General features: G+C 52.7%; 1 protein-coding gene across 1 annotated transcript; it reads right to left on the minus strand.

Annotated features, from left to right (window-relative positions):
* Positions 1 to 5,491: 5,491 nt before the first annotated feature.
* CHRDL2 (chordin-like 2) lies at positions 5,492 to 25,810 on the minus strand (the record flags this gene model as incomplete). Its single annotated transcript, XM_008939485.1, has 10 exons — positions 5,492 to 5,571; positions 7,751 to 7,843; positions 12,500 to 12,682; positions 15,698 to 15,892; positions 16,785 to 16,953; positions 18,245 to 18,300; positions 19,465 to 19,558; positions 24,191 to 24,333; positions 25,005 to 25,098; positions 25,698 to 25,810. Coding segments are annotated over 10 exons (1,220 nt in total), but the record flags the coding sequence as incomplete, so codon positions are not given.
* Between the last annotated feature and the right edge of the window lie 1,364 nt (positions 25,811 to 27,174).

Below are 27,174 nucleotides of genomic sequence, written 5' to 3' on the forward strand. Positions count from 1 at the left end.
GGAACGTCCCCTGCAGACCCTGGGAGCAGCCCCCTCAAACCCTCCCCAGAAAGCTCAGCCCTGCCCAGCGAACTCAGAGCTGGAAGGTGCCATGGTGCTGTGCCAGCTCTGCCCCAGACCAACCCCATCTCCACGGCTCGGGGTGGCAGCGGGGTGACTCCCGCAGAGGCAGAGGGACGCGGGGGGGAGGAGCGGGGCAAGGGACGCGATGCCACCCACCGAGAAGGGCCGGCTTCTGATCTGTGGCTGCTGATCCAATTAAAAGGGTTAATCCCCAGAGATGCCCCCACGGGGAAAAGGAGCCTCTAAGAGGTCCCCCGTGGGGACCTGTGGTCATTAGGGCAGGCTCCTGGGATGGAGGGGTCTGGCGTATCGCTGACGTGACTGTGGGAGATTTGCCACCTCTCCCAACCCCACCCAGACCCACTTCAAGTCCCTCTGCCGCTCCTCAGCCACACGTCACCGGGCAGTGGTACGGGAGGGGGTTGGTCACCAGCCCACGCGGCCCCTGCGCATGTACCCAGTGCTCCTCTGGGATGCTTACTTAACGTCCTGGGAGAAATGAAGGATTCTGGCACCGAGCAGCATGCAGGGTAAACCAAGGTAAAGCTGATGTCTTCTCCCTCTCATGCCACTGCAGGGAAGGACAAGCCAGAGGGCACAAAAGGTTATTTCTGGAGATGGATGGATGAATAAGGAAATGGAAGGAAGGAAGGAAGGAAGGAAGGAAGGAAGGAAGGAAGGAAGGAAGGAAGGAAGGAAGGAAGGAAGGAAGGAAGGGTGAATACCTTTCGGGTCATACCTTTCATAGAGTATGATGATGGATGGATGGATGGATGGATGGATGGATGGATAGGGAAGAATGAGGAACCCACCTAAGAAACCGATGACTGTAGCTCTGCTATCTGAAGGGAGAGCTGAGCCCCCTCCTCATATCCCTGTTTGCTCAGGGATCACTTCAGATGAGTAAGAGCTCTTCTTGCTTCACCACAGAGAGAAGAGGAGAAGCTGCTGGGTCTCTTTGGGTGGAGACAAGCTGTCCTGTGCCACCTCTGGCTGTGTCCCTTGGACAGCAGACACCACTGCTGCTCTGGGTCAAGGTGCCTACAGGCTTATTCATTAAAAAACAAAACAAAACAAACAAAAACAAAAACAAAAAAAAAAAAGAAAACAAAAACAAAAATGAAAACAAAAACACCAAACCAAACCAAACTAAAACCAAACCAAACCAGAAAAGATCCACATCATCCTGGTTTTCTCTGCCAGGACCTGGTGGCCAAGATAGAACGCTTGGCTCCTGCCTAACTGAAGCTCATCCCTTGGGTCTGTTGCTGCAGCAAGTGAGGGAACAGCAGCCAAGGTGAAAATGTTTCATCGTGCAATATAAAATTTATAGGGTGCTTTTTATGAGAGAATCCCAAGGCAGGGCTGCAGTAAAGGGGTTACTAAAGGACAGCAGAAAGCCTGACCCCCAACAGGAGAGCTGGCAGAGGTAGAACACCTGATGTGGGAGAAGCTGACACCAGAGAAGATGAGATCAGAGGCAGCCAGGGCGTGGGGTGCAAGGGGTCTGTGAGATAAAGAAAGTTATGGGAGGATGGGCCAGTCACATCATGCAAATCTTTGGAGACTTCCACACCTTCCTTTTGTGGTAGACATGCTCAGCACCAAATCCTTTTTGCTAGGACACAATTTAGTGCAAGGACACTGAGACAGAGTCTCCTTCTCTGGGGAGATTCCAAATCCTCCTGGATGTGATCCTGGGCACCGTGCTGTGGGTGACCTGGAGCAGGAAGGTTAGATGAGGTGATCTCCAGAGGCACCTTCCAACCTCCACCATTGTGTGCCAATGGCAGCAGAAGGAGTAGAGCACGCCCAGATGCTCCACCTTGGAGCCTCTGTACCAGGGCAATGCCATGTGTGCTTCTCAGGAAGGGATCAGGCAGCAGCAGCATCTCTTGGTGGGAAGCTCCTTGGGATGAGACTGCTTCTCCAGCTCCACCTTGTACCTTCATGAAACCTCTTGACAAAGTTTTTTTCTTGTCATAGAGCAGCTGGCAGCACTCATGACTCTTCTGGAGATGGTAGAGGAGCTCTGTGTGCATGGCACTCACAAATTCTGTACCCAACAGGCCTCCTGCCTGTGTCTCAGCTCAGTATGACCCAAACTGGGCTCAGTAACCTGCAGGTACCTGCAGGAAACCTCATCTGGGCCATGCACTGCAGAGTTTCATGGCATGGTTTGGTTGGAAGGAACCTTTCAAGGTCATCTAGTCCCACCCTCCTGCAAGGGGCAGGGACATCTGCAACTAGAGCAGGTTGCTCAGAGCCCCGGCCAACCTCCCCTGGAATGGTTCCAGGGATGGGGCAGTGACCACCTCTAGGGGCAACCTGGGCCAGGTGCTCACCACCCTCAGTGCCAAACATTTCTCCCTTCTCTCCAGTCTCAATCTCACTCTTTTGGTTTAAAACCAGCATGGGACCTGCTCCTGGCCAGCTCCTCACCCCCAGCACCCCAGGGCCTTCTCCCCAGGGCTGCTCTCCAGTCCTTCACGCCCAGCCTGGGCTGGTACCTGGGGTTGTCCTGACCCATGTGCAGGACCTTGGCCTTGGCCTTGTAGGACCTCGTAAGGTTCACATGGATCCACTTCTCCAGTTTCTCCATGTCCCTCTGGATGGATTCTGTCCCTCAGGCAAGTCTATGTTGGTTTTCTGCAGGCTTTCCCTGAGAACCCAACTGGGCAGCTTCATTTCAAACACTTGCCATTTGTGGTAAATGAGCATAAAATGGGCATCAGCTCTGCTTCAATTAGCACAGGCAAAAGCAAGTTAATTAGGCTGAAGAGTGAGGGGTCAGGCTCTGCCTGGGGACTGGCAGCACCCTCACTGCTGGCACGCAGCTACAGCCACGCACACAGCTCTGGGGTGAGAGGGTGGCTTTGCCCCTCTCCCTTCATCCCACACTGTAGGAAGCATCTCCAATGCCCAAAGCATCCATGAGATCTTTTACTGGGTAAATTTAGCTGGATTGACCTCATCACTATATCCAAGTTGCCACCAGCATCCTGGCTTGGGTCAGCACCAGTGTGACCAGCAGGAGCAGGACAGGGCTCGTCCCCCTGCACTCAGCACGTGGAGGACCACCCCTTGAATCCTGGGGTCAGTTTTGGGACCGTCCCGCCCATAAGGACCTTGAGGGGCAGGAGCGTGGCCAGAGAAGGGCAACAAAGCTGCTGGGGAAGGGTCTAGAGCCCAAGGGGGGTGAGGAGCAGCTGAGGGAGCTGGGGGGGCTGAGCCTGGAGCTGTGGTGGCTCAGGGGAGACCTTCTGGCTCTCCCCAGCTCCCTGACAGGAGGCTGGAGACAGGTGGGGGTCGGGCTCTTCTCCCAAGGAACAAGTGACAGGACAAGAAGAACAGGCTTCAAGTTTCCCCAGGGGAGGTTGAGGTTGGCCCTGAGGAACAATTTGTTGCCCTGGAGGGTTGTCCAGGGCTGTGCCAGGCTGCCCAGGGCAGTGGTGGAGTCCCCATCCCTGGAGGGGTTTCCAAGCCGTGGAGCTGTGGTGCTGAGGGACATAGGTCAGTGGGGACCTAGCAGTGCTGGGGCAATGGTTGGTCTCGATGATCTGAAAGGTCTCTTCCAACCAAAATAATTCTAAGATTCTCCTGCACAGCTCCAGCAAGCGGCACTGGGTCAGGGCCCAGGAGCTGCTCCAGCATCCCCAGTTGCTCCTTGCCACAAGTCCCCTGGAGCTGCAGACACTTTCCTCTCTAGCTTCTCTGCCCTTTGGCCTTGCAGCAGCCTGGTTTCCATTCCTATCCTGAGCACGTGAGAGCAACACTGGTGTTTGGGATCACAAGGAGGAGCACAGGGGCACTCACAGATCTCGCTGGGGTGGGAGCTCCTCACATTGATCCTTTTATAGCCCCACAGGAGCAGTTGCCAGTCCAAGAGCAAGCACCTGCACTCACTTAGCAGCCTGCCTGGGCACCCATCCAGCACACTAGGACCTCCCAGTCCTGAGTTTGTCCCCAGCCTTCTCCTGACCCCCATGCCCACTGCCAGCCCGGAGCTCCATTTTCAGCCCCAAACTGGCAGCAGACAGTGAGCAAGTGGGGCAGGATGATCCCCTGATAATCAGCAAGGCATCCATGGGATGCGTTCCTCGTGCTACGGTCTAGTGGTTAGGAAGATGTTGGGATGAAGGTTGGACTTGATCCTAGAGGTCCTTTCCAACCATGGTGACTCTGTGATTGTATGCCACCGACCCACATCACAACCCTGAGGATGTCTGAGTGAATGCAAAGGGATCAGATCCCACCAGGATGAGGGTCCCACCCCAATGGAACCCCCCCAAGTCATAACACAGACCCTAGAGGGAAAGGAGAGACAGCACGGCAGGGTTTGAATCAAGAAGACACTTTAATCAGACTTATCAGACAGATCTGGATTTCCAAATAAATAGATTTATCAAAACAGAATAAAACAAGAAACCAGGGATAAATATATGTACCAAAACAACCTGAAAATCCCCCAAAGCTCTTTCCAGACAGTGGGAGGGTGCTGCTGCTGCTCGCCCTCCTCCCCACACTGCAGAAATGGTCCTGTCTGCCCTTTGGGAGATGCCCCTCCTGTGAATACAGCCCAGTAGATATTATGTAGGATATATATAAATATATAGCATAATAACATGCTTAGTAGCGACCTTAGCGCAGTGTTCGGGGCCTCAGACCCTGTCAGCAAGGGGGGTCCTCCCCAAAACTACAACTTCAAGTGACCTGCAAAGAAAGGAAAAGAATCCTCCCAGTTGAAACAGAGGAGAGAAGATGAAAGATTTGATAAGAAATGCACTTTGGAGGGAATTCAGCCAAAGAAACCATTTTCACAGAGTCCCAGCATGGTGGGGCTGGAAGGGACCGCTGGAGACCCTCTCCTGCAACCCCCCTGCTCCAGCAGGTCACCCACAGCAGGGTGCCCAGGATCACATCCAGGGGGGTTTGGAATCTCTCCAGAGCAGGAGACTCCACAGCCTCTCTGGGCAGCCTGCTTTAGTTCTCCACCACCCTCAGACTACAGGGTCTCCAAGAAAAGAATGAAGGATGACTTTCCTCTCCTTGCAGGTCATCTTTAGGCCAGCAGTTGGTAAAAGAAAAAAAAAAAAAAGCCTGGTCATGGTCTGCTTTGCTGCTAGCCCCTGATGCTCTTCAGAAACACTGGGGTGTCTGGGACGTAGCCCCACCTTCACGTCACACCAGGTCTCACCTCTGCTCCGTGCCTCCCTCCACACACTGGTGGCAGGAGGTGCCAGCCGGGCTCTGCTGCTCTTCTGCCCTGGCTGCTGCTTCACTTTGGTTCTGTTTGCTGGAGTTTCTGTGGCTTACACTCGTGTAGCTGTTCTCGCTGTGCTGGTCTAGTAATGCAGCTTTGGGTTTCCTATATATGTGTGTGGGGAGGTGGGGGGGTGGATAAATCAATAGGTTAAAATTTCTTTCTTTACAAGTTCTTTGTTTCTTTCTCTGGGCTCTCTGTCATCCTCAGCTCTGATGTTTGGGCTCGGAAGAAGTTCCAGTGACCTGCACAAGCAGAGACAGACACTCATTGGCAACAGTCTTTGGAGCAGGAAAATACAATTTACTCCATGTGTGGCAGGCTCCGCACTGGAGGACCCACGAGGACCATGCTGGGAGAGAGGTGGAGAGGGAGGTCTACCACAACACTGGCCATGGCCAGAGCAGCTCATCACTGGCCCCATAATATGGTCCTAGACTTTGCCATCTTGGAATTAAGTTGGTATTTGAGGTCAAGAGGGGCTCTACATACCTCCAGCAATGCAATTAACAGCACAATCCAATTTTCCAATGCTTTCCCTGGAATCCACTCCAGTGTGGGCAAAAGGAAAAAAGATCGCTCTGAAGTGGGGATAAATCCCCTCTCTGCCTCCTCAGATGGTGCTTCAACACGAGCAGTTAGGACTATGTCCTCCCCAGCATGGCTGGGATTTGGGCTGACCTGGAATCCCAGAATCCCAGCATGGTGGGGCTGGAAGGGACCTCTGGAGATCACCTCCTCCAGCCCCCTGCTCCAGCAGGTCACCCACAGCAGGATGCCCAGGATCACATCCAGGCAGGTTTGGGATCTCTCCAGAGCAGGAGACTCCACAGCCTCTCTGGGCAGCCTGCTCCAGGCTCGGCCACCCTCACACCAAAGAAGTTTCTCCTCCTGCTCAGGTGGAACCTCCTGGGTTCCAGTTGGTGCCCGTTGTCCCTTGTCCTGTCACTGGGCACCACTGACAAGAGTCTGGCCCCAGCCTCTGGACCACCACCCTTTAGATATTTATACACATTAATAAAATTCCCTGCCTCTCAGGGGAAAGACAAATTTTGTTTGTCCTCTGACTCATCAGCCACAAGCCAAAATCCACATTTCATGGGTCACAGGCAGGTAGGCTGCTCTCCTCCCTTCTGCCAGCCCCATTTCTTTGGGGTGAGTTGCTCGAGACCCCAGATCCATACTCATTTTTCTTCTGCTGCCCCAGCCTTGGCTCTTTGTGCAGCACTTTGCAACCACCTATGGTAGGGGAAGGCCCTGGTGCAGAAGAAGAAACCCCCCTAGAGTCTACCACACGCCCTTACCGGCGAGCTGCAGACTCTCTGTGAAGCAAATGCACCAGTGGGAGCTGAGAAACACCCCATAAACTAGCACCAAGTGTCCCAATCCCTCTCCTTGCTCCCCTAAAACACCAGCATCCCTGCAGGAGGTGGCTGGAGGTTCTTTCCCTCTAGGTGGTCATTCCCCCCATAATCCCAGCAAGGATTATGCAGCCCTGATGTCGTCATCCGCAGGGGGGGCATATTTTCGCGCTGAATTAATCTCCTGTTGTGAAGAAATCACCGGCCAATGCCTTCCTAGAACTTGCAGTGGAGGCAGGGGGACGGTTTCACAACAGGGTTATTTATCAGGGGAAACTGAGGCAACAAGAACGGGCCACATGCCAGAGACCCCATAAGGGCACGAAGCCCAACCTGGGAGCAAGGACTCAAAAATCCCACAGGGTCTGATGTTGTCTGAGCAGGTCAGAGGTGAAAACCAACCTCCACCCTGCCTGGGGCAAGGGAGTCCTGGTGCCGTTCCCGGCCGCCCGCTGAGCCATGGGTGCTGGACAAGGCAGGATTGGCTCCGATCCGAATGTGACCCCCAAAATCCTAACCCAGGCCAGGCGAAGAGGCAGCCAGCAGGAGAGAGCACAACAGTTTCTCTCCACACAGGCCCTCTCGGCATGGGCACTGACATTCCGGCTTCTTGTAGCATTGACGCACATCCAAGAACGTTAAGAATCATTTTTCAAAAAAAAAATATTTCAGGAGTTTATTTTTCTCAAATCCCTTGCATTTTTTTTTTCACTCTCCGTAACTCCAGATGGATTAAATATAAAAATCAAACAGTTTTACGGGCTCTGGGGAGACAAAGCCTTTGGATTTCACAAGCGTGCATCCACTTTTAGAAAGCTGGCTGCCCTTTCCGAGACCATAAAGTGAAAATGTGACCACTAAGCAGGAGCGTTGAGTGTGAAGACAGGTCAGCCCCGACCCAGCTATTCTTGCACAAACCTTCTCCCCGTGGTCCAGCTCCTGATGCCGTGCTGGGATCTCTGAAGCCTTTGCAGAAGGATCAGAGCACGGCAGCAAAACAGGGGGGTTGTTTGGAGCAGGATCTCCTGGAGAAGTGGGGAAATGGGATTTTTTCTCTCCCTACCTTCATTCGTCCTGGTGATCAGCCTGAAGTTCTGGGCTTCTTGCTTGAATTCCTGTTTGCTGATCTTCTTTGTTTGTATCAGGTGAAATATTCCTGCAGAGGGAAACATGGGGATCAGATCCTGTGATGCTCAGTTTAAGGCTCAGCCTGGTTTGTGGGCAAACCTCTCTGTCCTCTCCTGAGATCCAAAAGGGACAATGGACACCCCGCAGTCCTGGTTCAGTGCAGGACCTGCTGCCAAAGCCTGGTGGGAGTTTGGGAGTGAATTCAGAGCTGGTCAAAGACCAGGAAAGACCTCACTTGCAAAATGCTTGTTAAAGCAGAACCCAACAGGGACAACACCACGAAGCAGGTGAAAGCCAGAAGATTTTGTTGGTCTGAAAAGCATCTTGCACTGGAGAAGATCTCCTCTAGAGATGTGGTGCTGAGGGACATGGGTTAGTGAGGACCTGGCTGTGCTGGGGGAACAGTTGGGCTTGATGATCTGAAAAGTCTCTTCCAACCCAAATGATGTGATGATTCTAAACTGTAAGAAAAGTAAAGATGAGGCCAATGGGATCCTTGGATCCCTATGCTCTCTGCTCACTCTCAAACACCTATCTTCCCCAACCACAGCGGCCCCTCCATCCTCAGATGCTTTCCTTTCCTGGAAGCGGCCGGGGACCAAAGTTTTCCATCTCTCTGCCCCCAGCCCTGAACCTCCTCCGGGAGAGAAAAGAACACGAATGACCTCAGCAGAGATTGATATTTCTGCCTGTGCCAGCACCGTCCCGTTAGTGGAGGTGCCTGACTCAGACGTTTGACCCCAGAAAACCAGAACCTGCATTTAGCAATGGATGTGACCTTTCTGTGGGATTAGGGCTTGCAAGATCCACTCTTGCCTGCGACGCGTGACAAACCAGGCAGGTATGCCTGGCACATCCTTCCCCACCTCCCACCCGGGCTCTCCGTGCATCCAGCCTCTTGCTGTCGGCAGGCATGAGAGGCAACGTGGTCCTCCTTATTTGGTAGAAGAGACTTTCCCCAATTCCCAGCAGCAATTACACATAAAAAGAGTATGTAGCAAAAGGGAAGCGACTGGCAAGTCCTATAAACGAGATGTTATGGAGTGGAGAAAATTAATGCAGGAAGCCAAAGACATCCAGAGAACTATGTGGCTATCTGGACTATTAATAAGTCCTTTAAGTGGGTGAGGAAAAGGAGTCCTACCAGTAACAAAAGAAGATACTGAATGGAGATAATAAAACTGTTAATGACGCAAGAAAGGCACAAGTGTTCAATAAATCCTTCTGGTCTATACTTAGAAAGGAGCAGGATGGTGTGCTTGCAGTCCCCGTGCACTTTCCAGTACATTAGTAACCAAGAGGATATTTTAAACAAGAGCTACAAGAGATAAACATCTTTTAATCAACCGACCTAGATAATGTTCACCCCAGAGCCCTCGGAGAGCTGGCTGAGACCTTTGGCCTCCCAGGATGGTCGTTTCTAACAGATGCCAGGAGCTGGGGAGCAGTGGAGGAATGCAGATGATGCTCCAGCTCGCACAAGGAGAGCACAAGAATAGCCCCCTACGCCTGCCACCCGCCCAAGAGGCGTGATGGGATGGAGCTGGGAAAGGCTGATGTCATTTCCCAGCAAGCAGATCCTCTCCGGCAGCACAGGATGGTTCTTTGCCAAATTCAGGATGAGCTGGAGGGAGGTGGTGGTGCTGTCAGGCACTTAATGCCCTTCGTGGCGCTTCAAAGGGGGGCGATAAAAGAGTGACAGGTTTTTGAGCAGGGCTTGTTGAGACAGGACAAGGGGGAATGGTTTGAAACTCAAAGAGGGAGATTTAGAATGGAGAAAAAGAAGATATTTTGACACTGAGGGTGGTGAGCCCCTGGCCCAGGTTGCCCCAAGAGGTGGTCACTGTCCCATCCCTGGAACCATTCCAGGTGAGGTTGGCCAGGGCTCTGAGCAACCTGCTCTAGTTGCAGATGTCCCTGCTCCCTGCAGGGGGGTTGGACTGGATGACCTTTGAAGGTCCCTTCCAACCCCAAAAATCTTATGATTCCATTCTTTAGGCACTGCCTCAGGACCAAAAAACAAGTGGAGTGCAGAAGAGCACAAGGAACGAATTAAGGACCAGCCCCATCTCCAAAAGAACAATTCATCTTTCCTCATTTGTGGAGAGAAACTTGAGGGACAGGTTCTTCCCCAGGGCCATTCTGCCCATCCTGAAGTGGGGGCACGGGAGATGTTGTAACTGTTCCTCTCTGCTGCCTATGTGGGGAACCAAGATGACTCTTCAAACATGGTACTCTGGGCTGGGGAGTGACACAAGCCTAATTCAAGAAACTGGTCTCAGGACTTGCTAAACCATCTGCAGAACAAAGCCTTGGCAGGTGGACAGAAGCAGGATCATGGGTGCACATGGGTGAACAAGACCTATCCCAGAAGGACACAACTTTGACCACAGTCCCATACCTCGATTTGGCCTCTGCACATCAAGAAAGACACCGAGAGAATCCAGAGCAGAGCTATGGGAAGGAGGAAAGGACCAGAAATTTCTGTCATCAAGGACAGATTGAAATAATCAACTGGTAGAACTGTGTAATAGAGGTCAGACACAGGAGCTGATATCATCTTCAGAGGAAAGGAGCCTGCTCTTCACACCTTCAGTGGAGAGGACAAGAAAGGAAGAGCTTGAGCTGCAGGGAGGCTGAACGTTGGGAAAAATCTTCCCTTAGGAAGGAGTTTGTGGCCCTGGAAGAGATTATGTGGGTCATGGAGTTTCTGTGGCAGGAGATCTTCAAATGTACATCAGAAGAGCATGGGAATGGCTAGTCTGGACCCCACAGATCTCCACCAGCCTGGCTGTGAGGGTATACCAGCATGGTGGAACCCTGGGGATCGCTGAAGGTTCCAGAGCTGCAGGTTTTCGGGATATAAAGGAATATTTTGATCAATGTCTAAGCAACAGCCTGGCAGGATAAATGTGGAAAAGAGGTCCACGGAGGGCCCACACCTCCATTGAGGCATGGTGAAAGGCAGGAGGCAATGATGGAGCCTCCAAACTGTGCCAGTCCCTCTCTGATCCAGTCCGTTCATCTGTTGTCCTCACTGCCTATGATAATTCCTGCTCACTTTCCTCATCAGATAGTCACTTTTCAAAACTCCTGAGGTGTTCAGCCCCCTAAAACCATGGGGAAGCCCTCTCTGCAACTCATCCAGGGGTTGGTCATGCACCACCGTAAGCTGGGTGAAGCTTCTTGCTGGGTGTTGGTGCCTGTTTCTCCTCCCAAGTCATGGAGGAAACCATGGAGGAAACCATCCTGGCACAGGAATAGATCAGGCCACGTAGGTATCACAACCCCATACAAAGGCAGATGGACAGGCTCCAGGTGTGACTTGCAGCCTCTTTTATCCACACACGCTGCCCTGTTGGTAGAGTGATGGACCATGGAGAGGTGGAATCCATATGTGACTGAGCTCATGCTCTTTCCCAACAGTAACACTTCACTCTGCCAAGCAAAAGAGCTGTGTTGGCCTCGGGGACAAGGGCCTCCCCTGTCCTTGGCTGGCAGGGCTCGGGAGCTCCGTGCAGACATGAAGCTTTTGGCCTCAGAAGGTGGCGAGAAGGTTTAGGTGGTGACCTCTGCCAAGGAGCGAGGAGGGGAAATGGTGGGGCCCAGACAGTGCAGGCTCAGAGCTGTCCTCCAGCTACAAGGTACCATTGTGAAGGAGGCTTTGCTGAAGCAGGGGGGAGGATGGGCAGAGGGGCACCGTGGAGGATGGAGGATGGCAGGGGGAGGATGGAAACATGCTGACAGCCAGGGCTCCATCTCTGGAGTTCATTTCTTAGCTACTATCCACATCTGCCAACCCTCGGCAGCTAAGAGGAGCCAGTCCCAGGAGGACTGAGGTCTCCTTAGGGAGTGAGATGAGACCCAAGAGACCAGAATATCTGCCTACACATGTCCAGAAGACATGGGCTGAGCACCACCATATCCATAGGTAGGGTGCGACGAACCTCAAGTGCTCAAGGCACAAGTTTTTGCATGGGGTAGAGCATGTCCAGCCAAGACTCAGGGTTGGGGCACTGTGATGCTTTCCCAGATCCAAAAGAAATACAACACAAATATCTACTGGACAAAGTGTCCCTAGTAAAGACCAACTCCTCTGGCCCATAAGAATGTTGCAGGTACAGGTGGCATTTGACAGCATCATATCAGGATCGGTTTCATTTGACAATGTATTTGCTGTACTTTGACTTCTGGAGGACACATTAAGCAAAACATCCAAATCCATCCACCCAAAATGTAAGGTAGGGACAGTCCATCCCCACTGCGTGCCCCTTTGCAACAGCTCTGCAAGCTCTGCTCCCAGTGGTGGGTGGACCAGGGTCAAAAAAGAGCAAATATTTTGCTTTCCATTTGTGTTTGGCATGGAAATGGGTAAGTTTGGAGGAACAGCCCCATGGCCCTTGCCCCATCTGCCCATATGCCCTGTCTCTGGTGGTGTTAGAGCTTGTGATGGGGTACACTGGGGCCAAAAATTGGTTTCCAAGCCTCTGGTCTGCACACAACTGCAGCAAAAGAATATGAAAAGGGGAGTCAGAAACGCCAGCCTGCTGTCAGCAGGTTTTGACTCCCCACACAAGGTCTGGAGCACCACTAGAAAAGCCTGAAAAATTGAACGAAGCTTGGAAAGCAGCAGGTTTCCACACACACCTCCTCGGTTGCTGGCTGGTTTTGTTACGGTACTCACCTTTAATCAGCTTCCAGTTGTAGATCTCCACCTCTTCTGCAGGCTCCTTCTCGATCGCGATTGTCTTGAGGATCTCCTTGGAGGTCTCCGAGCTTGGTGGCACAAACATGTACATCAGGACACGGTTGGGGCTCTTGCCACACCGGGTGGTGACTATTTCATCGGTGGGTTTTACTTTGGTTTCTGCATGAAAACAAGGTCAGAGTCCATTAAACAGCAGCAGGAAGGAGCTTGGAGGAGCCACCTCAGCACTCAGGTCAAGGGAAAGGCATCTCGTTGGGTTTGATGCCATGAGGCACAGCCGCAGCTCTGCATGGGACCTTGTCTGCCAGGCTCTGATGCCCAGCGCTGAGATCAGCAGCACAGGGAGATGTTGATGTAGGACCTGTAGACCTGCTCATCCCCGTGTTTCCTGTTCCCGTATATTTGAGCAGCCTCCGTGGCAGCGGGGATGGAGAAGGGGAAGTTCCTCCACCCAGATCCCCACACCCACTTGGAGCCATCACTGCTGCAAAGCCCACACCGGATTCCCCGCTTCCCATCTCGCTCCTGTTGCCATCCCAGAGGAGCAACTTCAGCAAAGCTCAGGGATGAGCCAGTGCCGTGGTCGGGCAGCGAGCCCAGCTCAGCCCCAGGGGTGGGCTCAGCCCCAGCCCCCTCCCCACGTGGGGTGCAACAGCGGGGACACCCCCCCCTGGGGGCACCAGCAGGACCCTACGTGACTTCTTCAACATCCTTGGTCAAGGAGAGCAGCTCATGTTTTTATATTTTTACATATCTGGAGTCATTAAGAATCCCCCATGGCTTTGGAAGGAGATTTATTGCCTTTGGTTGTGGTCCTTGGAAGGCGGAGGAGCCCAGCTCGGCTGAATTTAGCCTTGTTCTCCCAGTCGTCTTGGATCCTGAAGCTTTTTACACTACTCGAAAGAAAGTTTGGCTATAAATAGATGCATGGGGTTTATTTTAGTAGGACGGTTATTTCAGGCCTCATTCTGCTCTCCCCTGTGCTTTCTGCGGTGGTCCTCAGCTACTCCACTCAGACAGGGGCTGGAAAACCCTCTGTCAAGGGATGCAAAGCAGGGTTTGGGGGAAGACAAGCGTTGAGCTCTGCAGGCTCAGCGTAATGTGAAAGGGGAGGACCACAGCCCACCACCCCCATCCCTGCCACCACGTGGTCCAGGTACAGGGAAACCTCTGTCCCAGACCATCAAACTTCACCTCTCCAGGGCTGCTCTTTGCACCACATGAGGCAGCCTCACCTTCATGACAGGAAAACACGTGTCCTCACAGGTACAACAGGTATTTAACCACCTCAGAGCTTCACACTGGAGCCATTTAATGGCCAACAGCATTGAGGAAGAGGAACAGGGACCCAAGGGACACAGTCACACAGAATCCCAGTACGGTGGGGTTGGAAGGGACCTCTGGAGATCATCTCCTCCAGCCCCCCTGCTCCAGCAGGTCATCCACAGCAGGATGCCCAGGGTCACATCCAGGGGGGGGTTGGGAACCCAGCAGGAGCTGGTGCCCCCCCAGCCTCTCTGGGCAGCCTGCTCCAGGCTCGGCCACCCTCACACCAAAGAAGTTTCTCCTCCTGCTCAGGTGGAACCTCCTGGGTTCCAGTTGGTGTCCCTTGACCCCAGCAGACACAAAGTTCTCCCCATCCAACCAACACATCACAGCAATTTGGGATCGGGATCCCATCTGCAAATAGAAATCACTCAACATTTCTCTCAGGCTACTGGGTACAAAGAGAGGGGGACAGTCATGGGAACTGCCTGGAAAAAGAAAATGGGTGAAACCTCCAGGCAGTGAAGCAAAGGACAAGGATGTAACTTGGCTCAGCAACGTGTGTGTGATCGCTATCTGTGAATGCTGGAAAGCCAGAAGAAAATCATTTTGGCTGGGTCAGAGTGTTTAACTGGAAATAAATGAAGACTGAACAGCAGACAAGAGATCCCAGCAGAGAAGGTTGTAGACTTTAAACCACAAAGACCCACTATAATGGGAACACAAGACTGGAAGGGCTCTGCTCAGTCATCACATCCCATTCCCACCAGGAACCATGTCATAAATCCTGCTCATAAACAGATCAGAAACCTTATTAAAACAAGCTGAGCTTCTGCCCTTCGCTCCTCTGGGGACGTCATCCCAGAATCTCCCTTCTCAGGGGCTGGAAAACCTGGAAAATCCCAGCTGAAATTAGTTTGCAGCCTGTCTGCCCCCGTTTTCAAATGGGGCATTGCCACATTGACTTGTTGTCCCTGGTGAGACCCTTCCATGAAACCACCTCAAAGATGCACATCGGAGATCACCCAGAAAGTGCTGCATCTGCCCTCAGGCTCAAAGATACTCGGGTATCTTTAGTCTCTCTAGGGAAGCAGTGGGTGGTCCATCAGCTAACTGTCTGCTGCTGAATGATGGCACAGAGAGGCAGAACCTGGACAACCTTCCTCAATGGGAACAGACAATCTCATGCCCTTCCACATCTTTGCCAGGTCTGTGGTTTAAGGTAAACAGCTTTCCAAAGACCAAGAAGCAGCTGAGAAACCCAAAACCCATTGAACAATAAAAAAAGAAAGAAAGAAAGAAAGAAAGAAAGAAAGAAAGAAAGAAAGAAAGAAAGAAAGAAAGAGAGAGGCCCTCCTTGTTTTCTCTTTGGTCCACCAGGTCCAACCCAGTTCTACCTGGACCACACCAATAGTTGCGTGCCTAAACCTCCCTTTCCAGGGACAGGGATCTCAAGGCAAATTTAAACCAAACCATGAGTGCCACCACAGATAACTCTGCACCCAGAAAGTGTCCTACTAATTTCAAACCTGCATTTCAGCTGCTACAGTGTAACCCTACAACTTTTTGTCCCAGCTGAAGGTCTGGAGAACAGACTGTGCTTTCTCCCCAGAAGGCATCTTCTATCTGTCTGAAGACTCTTCACATGCCCCTTCTTGGGCATCTTTCTCCAAACTACACCTACCCAACAGATGCAACCTTTGGGCATCCGTGCAGCTTCCTCACCTTGGGTCAGTCCTTCTGCTCTCCAAGACAGGCCAACCCCTACATCGGTGCTCGCCCTACTGAACTCAACTGGTGTGAATTCAAGTCACCAGCGAGGTAGACCCTGCACATCTATCTGCTTTAAACCAAGGCTGAAGGAGGGAACTGGAAGGCAGCTGCAGGAGCAGGTGGGATCTCACCTACCTGGACATATTTTACAGCATTTCCCATCTACTTTCTCTGGATAGTCACAAGGATACTCTTTGGGGCATGTGATCTTCTGGCAGTCTTGGACACCATCCCTGCAAGTGCAGAGGATGCAGGGCAGGAGGCCGTAAAGCCGGAAGATGGGGTGCCACACTTCCCCATGGGAGTAGGTCTTCCCGTTGTACACACAAGCTGGAAGAGAGAGAGGAAAGAGTTGCTGGAGGAAGTAAACCCTCCTTCTCTTCCTACACCCAAGGCTTGATGGGGCTCAACGCAGTTCACCACCTTAGAAATGGGTGTCCCGTGTCTTGAGGGACATGGTCCTCTGGCAGCATGCCCACCAGCAGCAGGCATGGAGGTGCCATGGGGCAGGGGGATCAGCTCCAGGAGATGGAGGCTGCTGGGGTCAGTCACTGGTGGGGGCCAGGGGGTAAGTGTGGGCAGGACCTCACCTGCCTCCAAGGCTTTGCAAGGCCAGGGTCTCTCCAAGGCTGTCACAGGCATGAAGCACAGTGAAGAGTGCCACCTGCTGACTCCTCCATGAAAAGTTTTGGAGGTCCCAAAATTTCCTACAGGGCTTCATCTCCAAGGGAAGAGCCCTTCTGGAGACACAGTGGTGGGACAGCCCCCCCAGAGGAGAGGGACCTATCTTCTCTCCTTTGACTCAATGGGGTTGCCTGTTCATCTCACTCTCCTACTCTCTCCTCCAGGAGGAAGACCACAGTTCTGGGACAGACCCAGCATGGGGCAGACAGATGCAAGGAGAAATATCCTGTCCCTCTGCAGCACTGTTCTGGAAGGACCACGTGGAGTCTTCCAGCCGAGCACCTCCCTTCCAAGGTCCCAAATCTCCAAAACACCCCAAAGACCAATCTTCTTCCAACCCTTTTTGGAAAGTGGTAGATCCATGCAGCTGAGAAGCTGTGGGCCACCATGGCTGAGATAGCTGGGTGAGACTGTGGAGGAGTGGGGAGTAGGACTTGGTGGTGGAAACCTGCTGCAGAGACAGACTCCCTGGTGATTTCAAAGTCCTGGAAAAGTCACCTGAGGCCAAATACACTGTCTGACCCCCTCCATCCCTTACCTTTCTTGTGCTTCTCTTTCAAGACGATCTTCACGGTGGTGCCCCCTCCTCCTTTGGGTTTAAAGTTCCTGGGAATGAACTCCAGGGAGGAAGTGAGAACAGTGGACACGGTGGCTCCGGGTGGCTTCCTGCCCATTGCTTCCCCCAAGCACTGGTCCTGCGAGTGCCTCTGTGAGCAATCAGAGAAACAAAGGGGACTCAGACCTGGGCAGTTGGGTCGTTCTCACTCCAAAGCATGCTGGAAAAAGCCATGCAGCGTCCCTCACACCTTCCATTGGGAAGGTCCAGAGACTACAGAGATGAACAATGACCCAGGAGCCACCTCAGTGCCTGCAACTGCTCTATGCTGCATATAGGTCACCTTCATTGGGGCAGCACCCTCCTCATGCCACACACAACCCAATGGTCCCAGGTGTGGTCCTACATCATTAGCACTGGCAGGGAAATGGACTGATCTTTTCCAGATATCTGCTGGGGAACTGAGGACCATCATCCATTCAACCCTACCAGGATCAGAGAGGCAAGGATGGGCCATATCTTGCCTTCTCACCTAGTTGGCACCAAGAGGGTTGGTGTGGGGCTACCAGCCAGCAGGACTGAAATCCCAAGAACATCCCAGGCTTCCAAGAGCAAACCACCAGGACAAGACATGCAGCACAAAAGGTCTCCTTGTGTCTATTTTGGAGGTTTTATAGGTGGTGGAGCTGTGACGCTGGCGTTTCATCCAGCAGTATGGAAAATGGCAGGGCCAGGAGCTGCAAGTGACCTAATCCCACAGACCTGGCATGGGCCACCCAACTCTGAAATGTCACCATGATTCAACCCTCAACAGCCAAAGTGTCACTTTTTCCTCGCTGGGGATGCTGATACAACTAGCCTTGGGAAAGCATGCTGGTGGCCAGCTCCAGCAGTGGCTGTCCTGTGGGAGTTCTGACCCAGAGGCAGGTCACCTTTGAGCCCAGGATGAAAAGGAGACACCATCTCCTGAAGCAAAAGCCCTCAAAGAGACATTTTGACCACCTGACTCTATGAGTAAGGGTCACATCTGGCTGGCTGTCACCTCTGAGTCCACTCTGTGTTCCTCATCTGGTTTTAACCTGGCTGAGGCTAGCCAACACAGAGGAGAAGTGCCCAAGATTTCCAGTTCCCATGTGTCTTTTTCTCTTCCAAAGGCATCAGAGATGCTTCAGAGGAAGAAGACAGGCATCTTTCCCTGACGGTCTCAGGACCCAGCCTATGCTGATAGCCCTCTGCTAGCCACTTCCAAGACAAGTTTCATCTGTAATCCAGGTGCCTGTCCTGGTGGTTCTGCTATCCAAGGAACTGATTGCCCTCCTAGAGCTGCTGTGGGCCATTTCTTTGTAGAAGACAATGGCCAAGGGCAAATGGCTTTCTTCGAGCTGTTGAATGGGGCTGTGCTAGGAGCAATAATCAGAGTTCTAAAATCAAACGTCACGTACAACACCTCTGTTTAATTGCAGAGGTTCCTCTTCCATGGACTTCTCATATGAGCCATCTGCAAGGGAAAAAACATTGTCCTCTGAAATGCTGCAGGGCTGGATGAAGGTCCGCTGCTCTCTTTGAGTGAAAGCAGCTCTCTTCAGGGTGCTGGCCCACCTGCAGGGTCTGGAGAGAGAGGAGCTTTGAACATGCAATTCACATCACCCAAAGCAAACGGGAGTCATACCCCAAAGCCCCTTTTATCCCTACTGACTGTTAACAGCTCAGCTCCAAGACAGACATGGCCTTGTAGCTTCTGAAGATAGGTGGCATGAAAACAACCCGGAGGTGGAGTAAGAGGTGATGGGGATGATGATGAAAAAGAAATTCAAAGACATTTCTCACCAAGTCAATGACATGCCTCAACTGCACCAAAGAGAACTGGGAGAGAGGAACACAAATTGCAGAAGAGAGGAGTTTGGAAGAGGGATCTGGGAGAGGTCACTCTGTGTCCATGGCCTGGAGACCACCGTTGTTTTCCAGTTTCATAAATATTTCTTGTATTTAAGAGTCATTTTATGCTGTGACTTCATTGTCAGCAGGGTGTGAACCTGCCTGTTCACTCTTGGGTCTGTCTCATCTGGAAGCATGGAGCTTGATTTTCTTCTTACCCTCTCAGGAACGAATCAAGGGAACAGAAGCAAATTCAAGACTTTTTCCTCAATGGAGAGCTGTGGGAGTGAAACTCAGCCATGCTGGACTGCGGTGGAAGAGGGGTCTTCGAACCTCATTGTCCTGGAAACTTCCCCAGAGCAACAGTAGCACACATCATCTTTACGTGCTCCATCCAACCACCCCCATCCTGGTGGGTGAGTGGTCTGGAGGACCTTGCCCTCCATGCAGGTCCCATCTCTTGCACGATGCACCAGTGGAAGGGCAAAAAGCTCAGCCCTAGCCAGCGTATGAGCAGCAGGGAGGCAGGACACAACAAGGGGTGAGAGGGGAAGCATGAAAGAAGAAAACAACAATGAGGTTTCCCCAATGAGGAACCATGCAGGAAGAAAACCTGAGCCCTCATCTTTTGTTTCCCAGTGCAACCAAGACATAGCAAGTGGCCTGATAAACAGCACAGGCTTCCAAAATCCTGCTAAAGTGGTTTGAAATGGCTCCTGCAAGGTGGGAGCAACCAGCTGGGGTATCCCAGCCCTTGCTCGGGAGCAGCTCCCAGGCCCCTCATTACCTTTGCAGACCTGGCAGCGGGAATCTGGCACAGTTAGTGGGGAGGAGCACAACAGCTCCGGGCAGGTCACCAAGCCACAGTAAATCTGGCCTTCCTAGGAGAGAAGGAGGAAAAAAAAGCATTGTCAGATCCAGACAAGGCTGTACGTCCCCCGTGTTGGGGTGACAGCTCTTCACATTGCAGATCTAGCATAAATCAAAAGCCCCCCAACAGTCATAGAATTATGGAAACATTTTGGTTGGAAGAGACCTTCAAGATCATCAAGTCCAACCATTAACCCCAGCACTGCCAGGTCCCCACTGACCCATGTCCCTCAGCACCACATCTCCACGGCTTGGAAACCCCTCCAGGGATGGGGACTCCACCACTGCCCTGGGCAGCCTGGCACAGCCCTGAACAACTTTTTGGGGGAAGAAATTATTCCAAATGCCCAACCTAAAACTCCCTTGGAGCAACTTGAGGCCATTTCCTCTTGTTCTGTCACTTGTTCAGCCTCACAAATCACCAACCATCAGCTTGTCCCACTTGACCTGCACCCACCAGTGCCCATGTACTCATGAGCAGAGTGGTGTCCCACAAAAAAGGGGAGGCATGGTTAGTGCTGCCAGACTTTAAACAGCCACCACATACCTCCAAACTCTGCAGAACACCCACCAGTTCAAAGTGGCACAAGAACCTTTTCCCTGACATCTCCCAGGACAAGGATCTGGAGGAGACAGGTAGAAAAGGGAAGCATGATGCTGAACCCAGACCGAGGTCCACACCAGTTCTGCCTTCCCTCTCTCTCAGGTTATTCAGTAACACCAGATCCAAGCATGCAGAGACACTGGGTTAAGAGCTGTAGACGGATGTTCAGATATAGACCTTCTTCCCATTTTGGTGGTTTAGTTTGGAAAGCATCAATGCTGTAGCGACCCAAGCTGAAAGCCAGAGGTCAAGGCCCATCTTGACTGTAGTGCACCCCAGTCCCACTTTGGCCAATGGACTTGCACTTGTTTGATGGAGACCTAATCTTTTGCTGCTTTACAGATGTTCAGCAGCCCAGCAGCAGCCAGACCTCAACAACAAGGTCCTCTTCTGTGTGCAGCAATTTTCTCTGGGGCATCCACAAGCTCTCAGTCAAACAAAACCAAACACAGCAGCTTCCTCCACCATCAGGAAGCCAAGCTGCTGTGCAGGGCATGTGGAGAGGAGGAAGAAGGTTTGGTAAACTAGAGGATCTGATGGAGGCCCCTGCAAACCAAGCCCTGCTCTCTGCTTCAGGGACCTCCATGGGGTCCAGACCTTCAGGGAATGGGGTTTGGCCACGCAGCCACTCCCTTCTTTCTCCTGACCAGCAGCTCAAAAGCAAAGTCCTGCCGCAGATGGGAAAGAGCAAAAGTCATAAAAAGCAGGATTTATCCCAGAGGCTCTGCTCTCAGGGTGGTTTTCAAAGAGGTTTAGACCAGCTGTTCCCGCAGCTGTTCTAGCAGCTGACAGCATCAGACACAGCCTGGCGAGACCCCGCTGCTGCAAGGCTCCACAGCCATCCTTTTATTTTCCCCTTCATATCCAAGGTGTTATCCTGCCGAAAAAAACAGAGCCTGAGCAAGAGCCAGTGCATCCAAGAGGGACACGTTGCTCCACGGGCTCCTGGGGACAGTGGTGGCTGGGGTGGGACAGCAGGGCCAAGGTGGGCACATGCAGTTGGATTCAGTGGCTCCTTCCTGATGTTTGTCCCCAGCCTGGCAGGCTGGCATGGGCTTGGGGCCCATATGAGAGGGTCCAGCCTCAAAAGCTGTGTAATTTCTATGTCTAGGATATTTCTCTTGCCACCCAGCTCTGAGGCGTGCACAAGAACCAAAGACTCAGACCAGCTAGCCTGGTATCACAGATACTTTACTGTCAAGCATCAGCTGAAGGTAACCACCATGTGAGTGCTTTGGGCATGACAGAGGGAGGTGGTTTGGGCTTTCTCACCCCATTTTATTTCCTGGCCAAGCTTAGTCCAAATGGACAGACTGGAGAGTTGTGTTGAGATTAATTTAATGAAGTTCAACCAGAGCAAGTGGAGCGTCCTGCAACTGGGGTGGAATAACCCCCTGCACAAGTAAAGGTGAGGGACTGACCTGCTGGAAAACAGCTCCAGTGAGAGGGACCTGGGAGCCCTGGAGGACAAGTCCACTATGAACTGGCAATGGGCCCTCATGGCCAAGAAGGCAAATGGTCTCCTCGGGTGCATGAAGAAGAATGTGGACAGCAGGTCAAGGGAGGTTCTCCTCCCTATCTATCTGCTCTGCTCTGGTACTCGGGAATATTTGCCCATTTCTGGGCTCTGCAGGTCTCAAGAGAGACCAGGAGCTACTGGAGAGAGTCCAAGGGAGTCTGTGAAGCTGCTGAGGGGCCTGGAGTATCTCTGTGCCAGGACAGGCTGAGAGCCCTGGGGCTGCTGAGCTGCAGAAGAGAAGCCTCAGAGGGGATCTGATCAAGGCTGAGCAAGAGCTAAAGGGCCCCCGGGAGCAAGAGGCCGGGTCAGACTTTTGTCAGTGGAGAAACTTCTTTGGTGTGAGGGTGGCCGAGCCTGGAGCAGGCTGCCCAGAGAGGCTGTGGAGTCTCCTGCTCTGGAGAGATTCCAAACCCACCTGGATGTGACCCTGGGCACCCTGCTGTGGGTGACCTGCTGGAGCAGGGAGGTTGGAGGAGATGATCTCCAGAGGTCCTTTCCAACCCCCACCATGCTGGGATTTTGTGATTCCATATTTGCTACAAGAAAGCACAGAGCAGTGGAGCCTGGTCCCACCCGAGGGCTCTGTAGAATGAGAAGTGAAAGCAACCTCTGCAGCCCTCTTTTTCTTTTTGGCAGAGGCTGCAGCCAGCCTGAGCAGTTCCCCACAGCATTCAAGTCCAGGATGTCCAAGCCCAAGTCCTCCTCCATCTCTTCTCCCTCTCAAGTAGCAGGAGCTGCTCCATTTCTCTCCCAACACTCAGCTCCTGGCACACATGGTCCAACACTCCACACACCCTCCCCATCACCACTGGCCAGTCTGCCTCATGTCTCCTGGGCAGTGTCAGGACTCAATTTTTGGTGGTTTCTCATAGGATCCCTGCCTGTGGGAGGGAGCTGGGCAGAGCAGAGCTAAATCCTGTCTCAGAGCATTGCCAGAGGCTCCTGGAGAAGGAATTTCCCTCTACTGCTGGCAACAAGTGGTGGATGGTCACTCTATCCCAGGGATGCATGCTGATGACCACAAAGCATCCTGGCAGCCATCACAGCCCTCAAGTAGAGCTGTCAGGACCGTCAAGGAAGATAGACATGTGATGCTTCTGTGAATGTCATTGCAACTCAGCGTGAAAGGCAGATGCTTCCTGCAGATGCTTTTTGTAGACAGCCTGGCAGGCACACAGGCAGCCCCTCCTCAGGGCACAGCTCTGCACACAACAGCCTGGAGGGCTGCTGAACACGTTGCAGGATTTTCCAGAAGAGACCAGTTCCTGGTGCTCAAGGAGGTCCCAGACACAGGTTCAGCTCCCAGTTAAATCCAAGCAAGGGCGATGAAGATCACCAGATGCTTGACCATTGCCATCCCTAACAGCCAGGCTCTGCTGCAAGTGCCCACATCTCTCTGCTGTCATCTCCCAGCTGCTTCAGGGGTGAGTTCCAAGCTTGAAGGGCAGAAGCTTGCTACTGGAGTCACCACAAGACCCAGGCACCCCGCAGTGGTTGGGAGCCACCAGGTCCTTCCAGGAGCTCAGCCCCTGGCAGCCGGGGCTGCACCCCCAGCCTGGTGGGCAGCAGGGCAGGGAGGGGATCCTGCCCCTCTGCCCCGCTCTGGGGAGACCCCCCTGCAGTGCTGGGGCAGCTCTGGAGTCCTCAGCACAGCAGAGACAGGGACCTGCTGGAGCGGGGCCAGAGGAGCCCCAGCAATGAGCCGAGGGGGGAACCCCTCTGCTGGGAGCCCAGCAGGAGAGAGTTGGGCTTGGGCAGCCTGCAGAGGAGAAGGCTCCAGCTGGGGAGACCTTCTGGGGGCCTGACAGGACTTCCAGGGGCCTGTCAGAAAACTGGGGAGGGACTTTTTCACAGGGCTTGTTGGGACAGGACAAGGCAGGATGGTTTGAAACTCAAAGAGGTAGATTTAGATAGACAGGAGGAATTGATGTTGAGGATGGTGAACCCCTGTCCCAGGTTGCCCTGAGAGGTGGTTGCTGCCCCATCCCTGGAACCATTCCAGGGGAGGTTGGCCGGGGCTCTGAGCAACCTGCTCTAGTTGCAGATGTCCCTGCTCAGTGCAGGGGGTTGGACTAGATGACCTTGAAAAGTCCCTTCCCACCCAAAGAGCTCTATGATTCTATTCAATCCCAGCAGCTCAACATCAGGCTCAATGTCTCAAGAACTTCTGAAGCCCAAGAGCTGGCACCTTATATACTTGTTGCCTTGCAGCCATGTTGAACTCTCCCATGTTCCTCTGGCTACGAACTCCATCTGCTTTGCAGCAAGCACATATGTGGACAGGCTCATGGTTGTCCTCATGGCCATCTGCCATACGATGCCTCAGTGGGGCAGGTGGGACAGCTGGGTGCTGTGAGGTGCTGGGGCACCCATTGATGCACAGACAAACGCACCCATTGGTGTGCTCAGTCGGGACAGGGCTGTCCTCCTCCCCACCCCCAGGAGACCCGGTGGGACGCTGCTGGGGTGCAGGAGCAGACCCCGAGCCCTCCCCAACCCACGGGCTCGCGGGCAGCTTACAGAACAGCTACACTGGACACACTGGTTCGGCTGGCGGCTGGGAAAGAGCTCACTGGTGGTGAACATCTCGCCTTGCTGGTAGGTCGTCCCATTGTACTGGCAGGACTTGATGGGTGCCCGGAGGCCAGAAGGGGAATGTGGCTCTGGGAAAGAAGGTAAGAAAGCAACAGGATGAGTGCCAGCCCTTCCCCGGCCCCGACATCACACAGGTGCTCAGCAGCTTCCCTACCAGCCCATCCTGAAAGGACAAGGAGACCTTCACGCCACCACAGTTATCAGGAAGAAGTGGCCTCAGGGCATTGCACGACCCATGGAGATTTACATGTCCAAAAGCTTTTGGAGGATGGGGTTATCCTGACCATGCAGACCTCATCACTGAGGTCAAACCTGGAAGTCTGACCTCCTGGGGTCTTGTCCCCTGCTGTGCCAGAGCAGTGGCCAAGTTAGTCAAGAACCATTGGTGGTGAGGAAAATGAGACAAAAAAAATTACAAAAAAAAAAAACCAACCTATTTGTAATTTTTAGCTAATTATCCATGGAAGAAGCCCTTTTGATCTGACTCCAGCTGATGCTGGAGATCATCACACCCAAGAGAGGGGAAAATTCAAGAATTTTGTTTAAAATTTTCAAAAAAACTTTTTGAAAGTAAAAAAAAACAGCCCGAGCTGCTGTTGCTTCTGTGACCACATGAGCAGGGCCAGACCCAGCGTCACTGTGGTGCCCTAGGCATGGGCACTGAAGCGACTGCAGTTGAGGAACATCCTGCAGGACCATGGCCACCCTGTCACCTCCTCCCTGTGGGATGTCCACCTACCAAGACACCGTGGGCAGCACTGCTGGGGGTCTGTGACGGGGCTGGCACACTGCAGAGCCGGGCACTTGATCCGGTAGCATCTGATGTTTGTGTTCTGGGGAGACACAATGAGAAAGATGGTTTGGTCATCCCTGGAACCATTCCAGGCCTGGGCTCTAAGCGACCTGCTCTAGTTGAAGAAGTCCCTGTTGGCGCAGGGACTAGATGACTTTGAAAGGTCCCTTCTAACGCAGACTATTTAATGATTCTATGAATTCTATGTTCACCCCTGCACAAGGAGGAAGATGTTGGATGATGGCCACGTTACCATGACAGATTGTGATGGTGTAGCTCATCCAGCCAAGGACATCTCCGTCGATGGCTCAAACCCAGCTAGCTCATAGTCCCATCTCTCATCATCAAAGACCACCCATGGTCCTACAGCAGCCCCGAGCCACCTCCACCCACAGGTCACCAATGCTACTGTGACAGTTCCCTCTTGTGAGGGGGTCTTGTGACCTTGTAGTCAACTCAACACCCCCAAGGGGACAAGGAGCTTCTTCAAAAAGACAGAGATTCTATGTCCCTACAGGACTGGAAAAGGTTTCTCTGACCAAATTAGACACCAGAACTGATCTCCTTAAGGCTGGCAAAGCGATGCCCCAGGAGAGCAGCATCCCCCCCAGCTCCCGCAGGCCCTCGCCGGGGACGTGCCTCGGAGCAGCTGCAGCGGATGCAGTACATCAGCCCCTGCGGCTCCAGGTAGGGGTGCCAGCTCTCACCCGGGCTGTACTTCTTCCCGTTGAAGTCACAGAAGATATCCGGCCCTGAAAATCAACCAGGAGAAGCTACGTGAGAGAAAGGGACGGTCCTTGGAAGAGCTCTACTCCTTTCTTCAGGAGAAGAGCAAGGACAGCTTGGTGCCTTCATGCTGTGTCCCATGAGGACTTGATGGCCACATCCCATCCACCCAGCCTCAGATGGAAGAGATTCCCCAAAAGCCTGTTTTTTTGCCATGATTTGTTTGTTTAGGCTGAGGCCCATCTGACCCAAACAGCAACTCCTCTGAGCAAGGTGGACTCCCCCTGGCAAACAAGGAACAGGATGGGGTTTTTTTGAGGCAAAAATTAGAGTTGTCACTCTAAGATAGGTCAGTATAAGTGCTCACTGGAAGATGGACAAGTGACTTCAGGGTGATGCTATGGGACTGAATATCCCCCAGGGAGACCAGAAGGTCTGGGAATGGTGGGGGAGATAGGAGAGCCTGAAGCTAGGAGACATTTTCACTGTTACCCAGTAGAAGAATTAAAAAAAATAAAAAGACATTTAGTGGTAGAAACACATTCTGAAGGGAAATCTCTTGCTTCCTGTAAGAGCTTCAGCTCATTGTCTCAAGGATCCCTGGACAAGTGCTGTCAGCACATGGGCAGCTGAGCATCAGGCCTAAGGAGCAGGATGGTGCAGGCTTGTCCCATCCACCACACTCAGCCCCTTGGCTTTACCAGGGTCAACATAGCACTGGTCTGGCTAGAGTGGGTTGAAACCTGCTCTTCACTTATGGGGGCATTCATGGGGACAGCAAGTCCACCTCATCCACTTCTTGCTCAAAAAAAGCATAAAACCATGTGTTTTTCTCTTCCTCCTTGATCCTATCATCCTGAGAGGAGCCATTTTCCAGACATGCTCCTGAGGTGTCTGTCCCAGAAACAATCCAGCCCGGCCCACACTGGCATGGATTTAACCTTGCTGTGTCCCAGGGAGAGGGATGAGATGGTGCCCAGCACAACAGGTGAAAGAGATCCCCTTCGGAGATCTCCCATCTCCCTGGGTTTTAGCAGGTCCCTCTCAACCCCCTCCACCTCCATGCCTTGGTTACACACCAACACTTTGACAGGACAAGGTCAGCCTGCATCAGACCTTGTTGGCCAAACTGAATTTCTCCCAGGAAATAATAATCACCACCAGCAAACACCAGTCTTTGGCCAGAAAGTCCAATTTAGCCATCCTCAACATTCACACCAAAAAGCAACACCTGGTCCTGGAGGGCCAAACTCTGACCCTTGTTGGGCCTGCAGGAACCTGGACCCCATAACTCACACCACAGCCTGGAGACTGGTCCCCCTCTCCCATGGCATATCCCCAAGCCCCAGGCAGCTGGAGGGACACGTCAGGGTTCAAGCTCTTTCATGAA

Source organism: Merops nubicus, unplaced genomic scaffold (assembly GCF_000691845.1).
Source record: "Merops nubicus isolate BGI_N331 unplaced genomic scaffold, ASM69184v1 scaffold2104, whole genome shotgun sequence".
NCBI classification, from domain to species: Eukaryota; Metazoa; Chordata; class Aves; order Coraciiformes; family Meropidae; genus Merops; species Merops nubicus.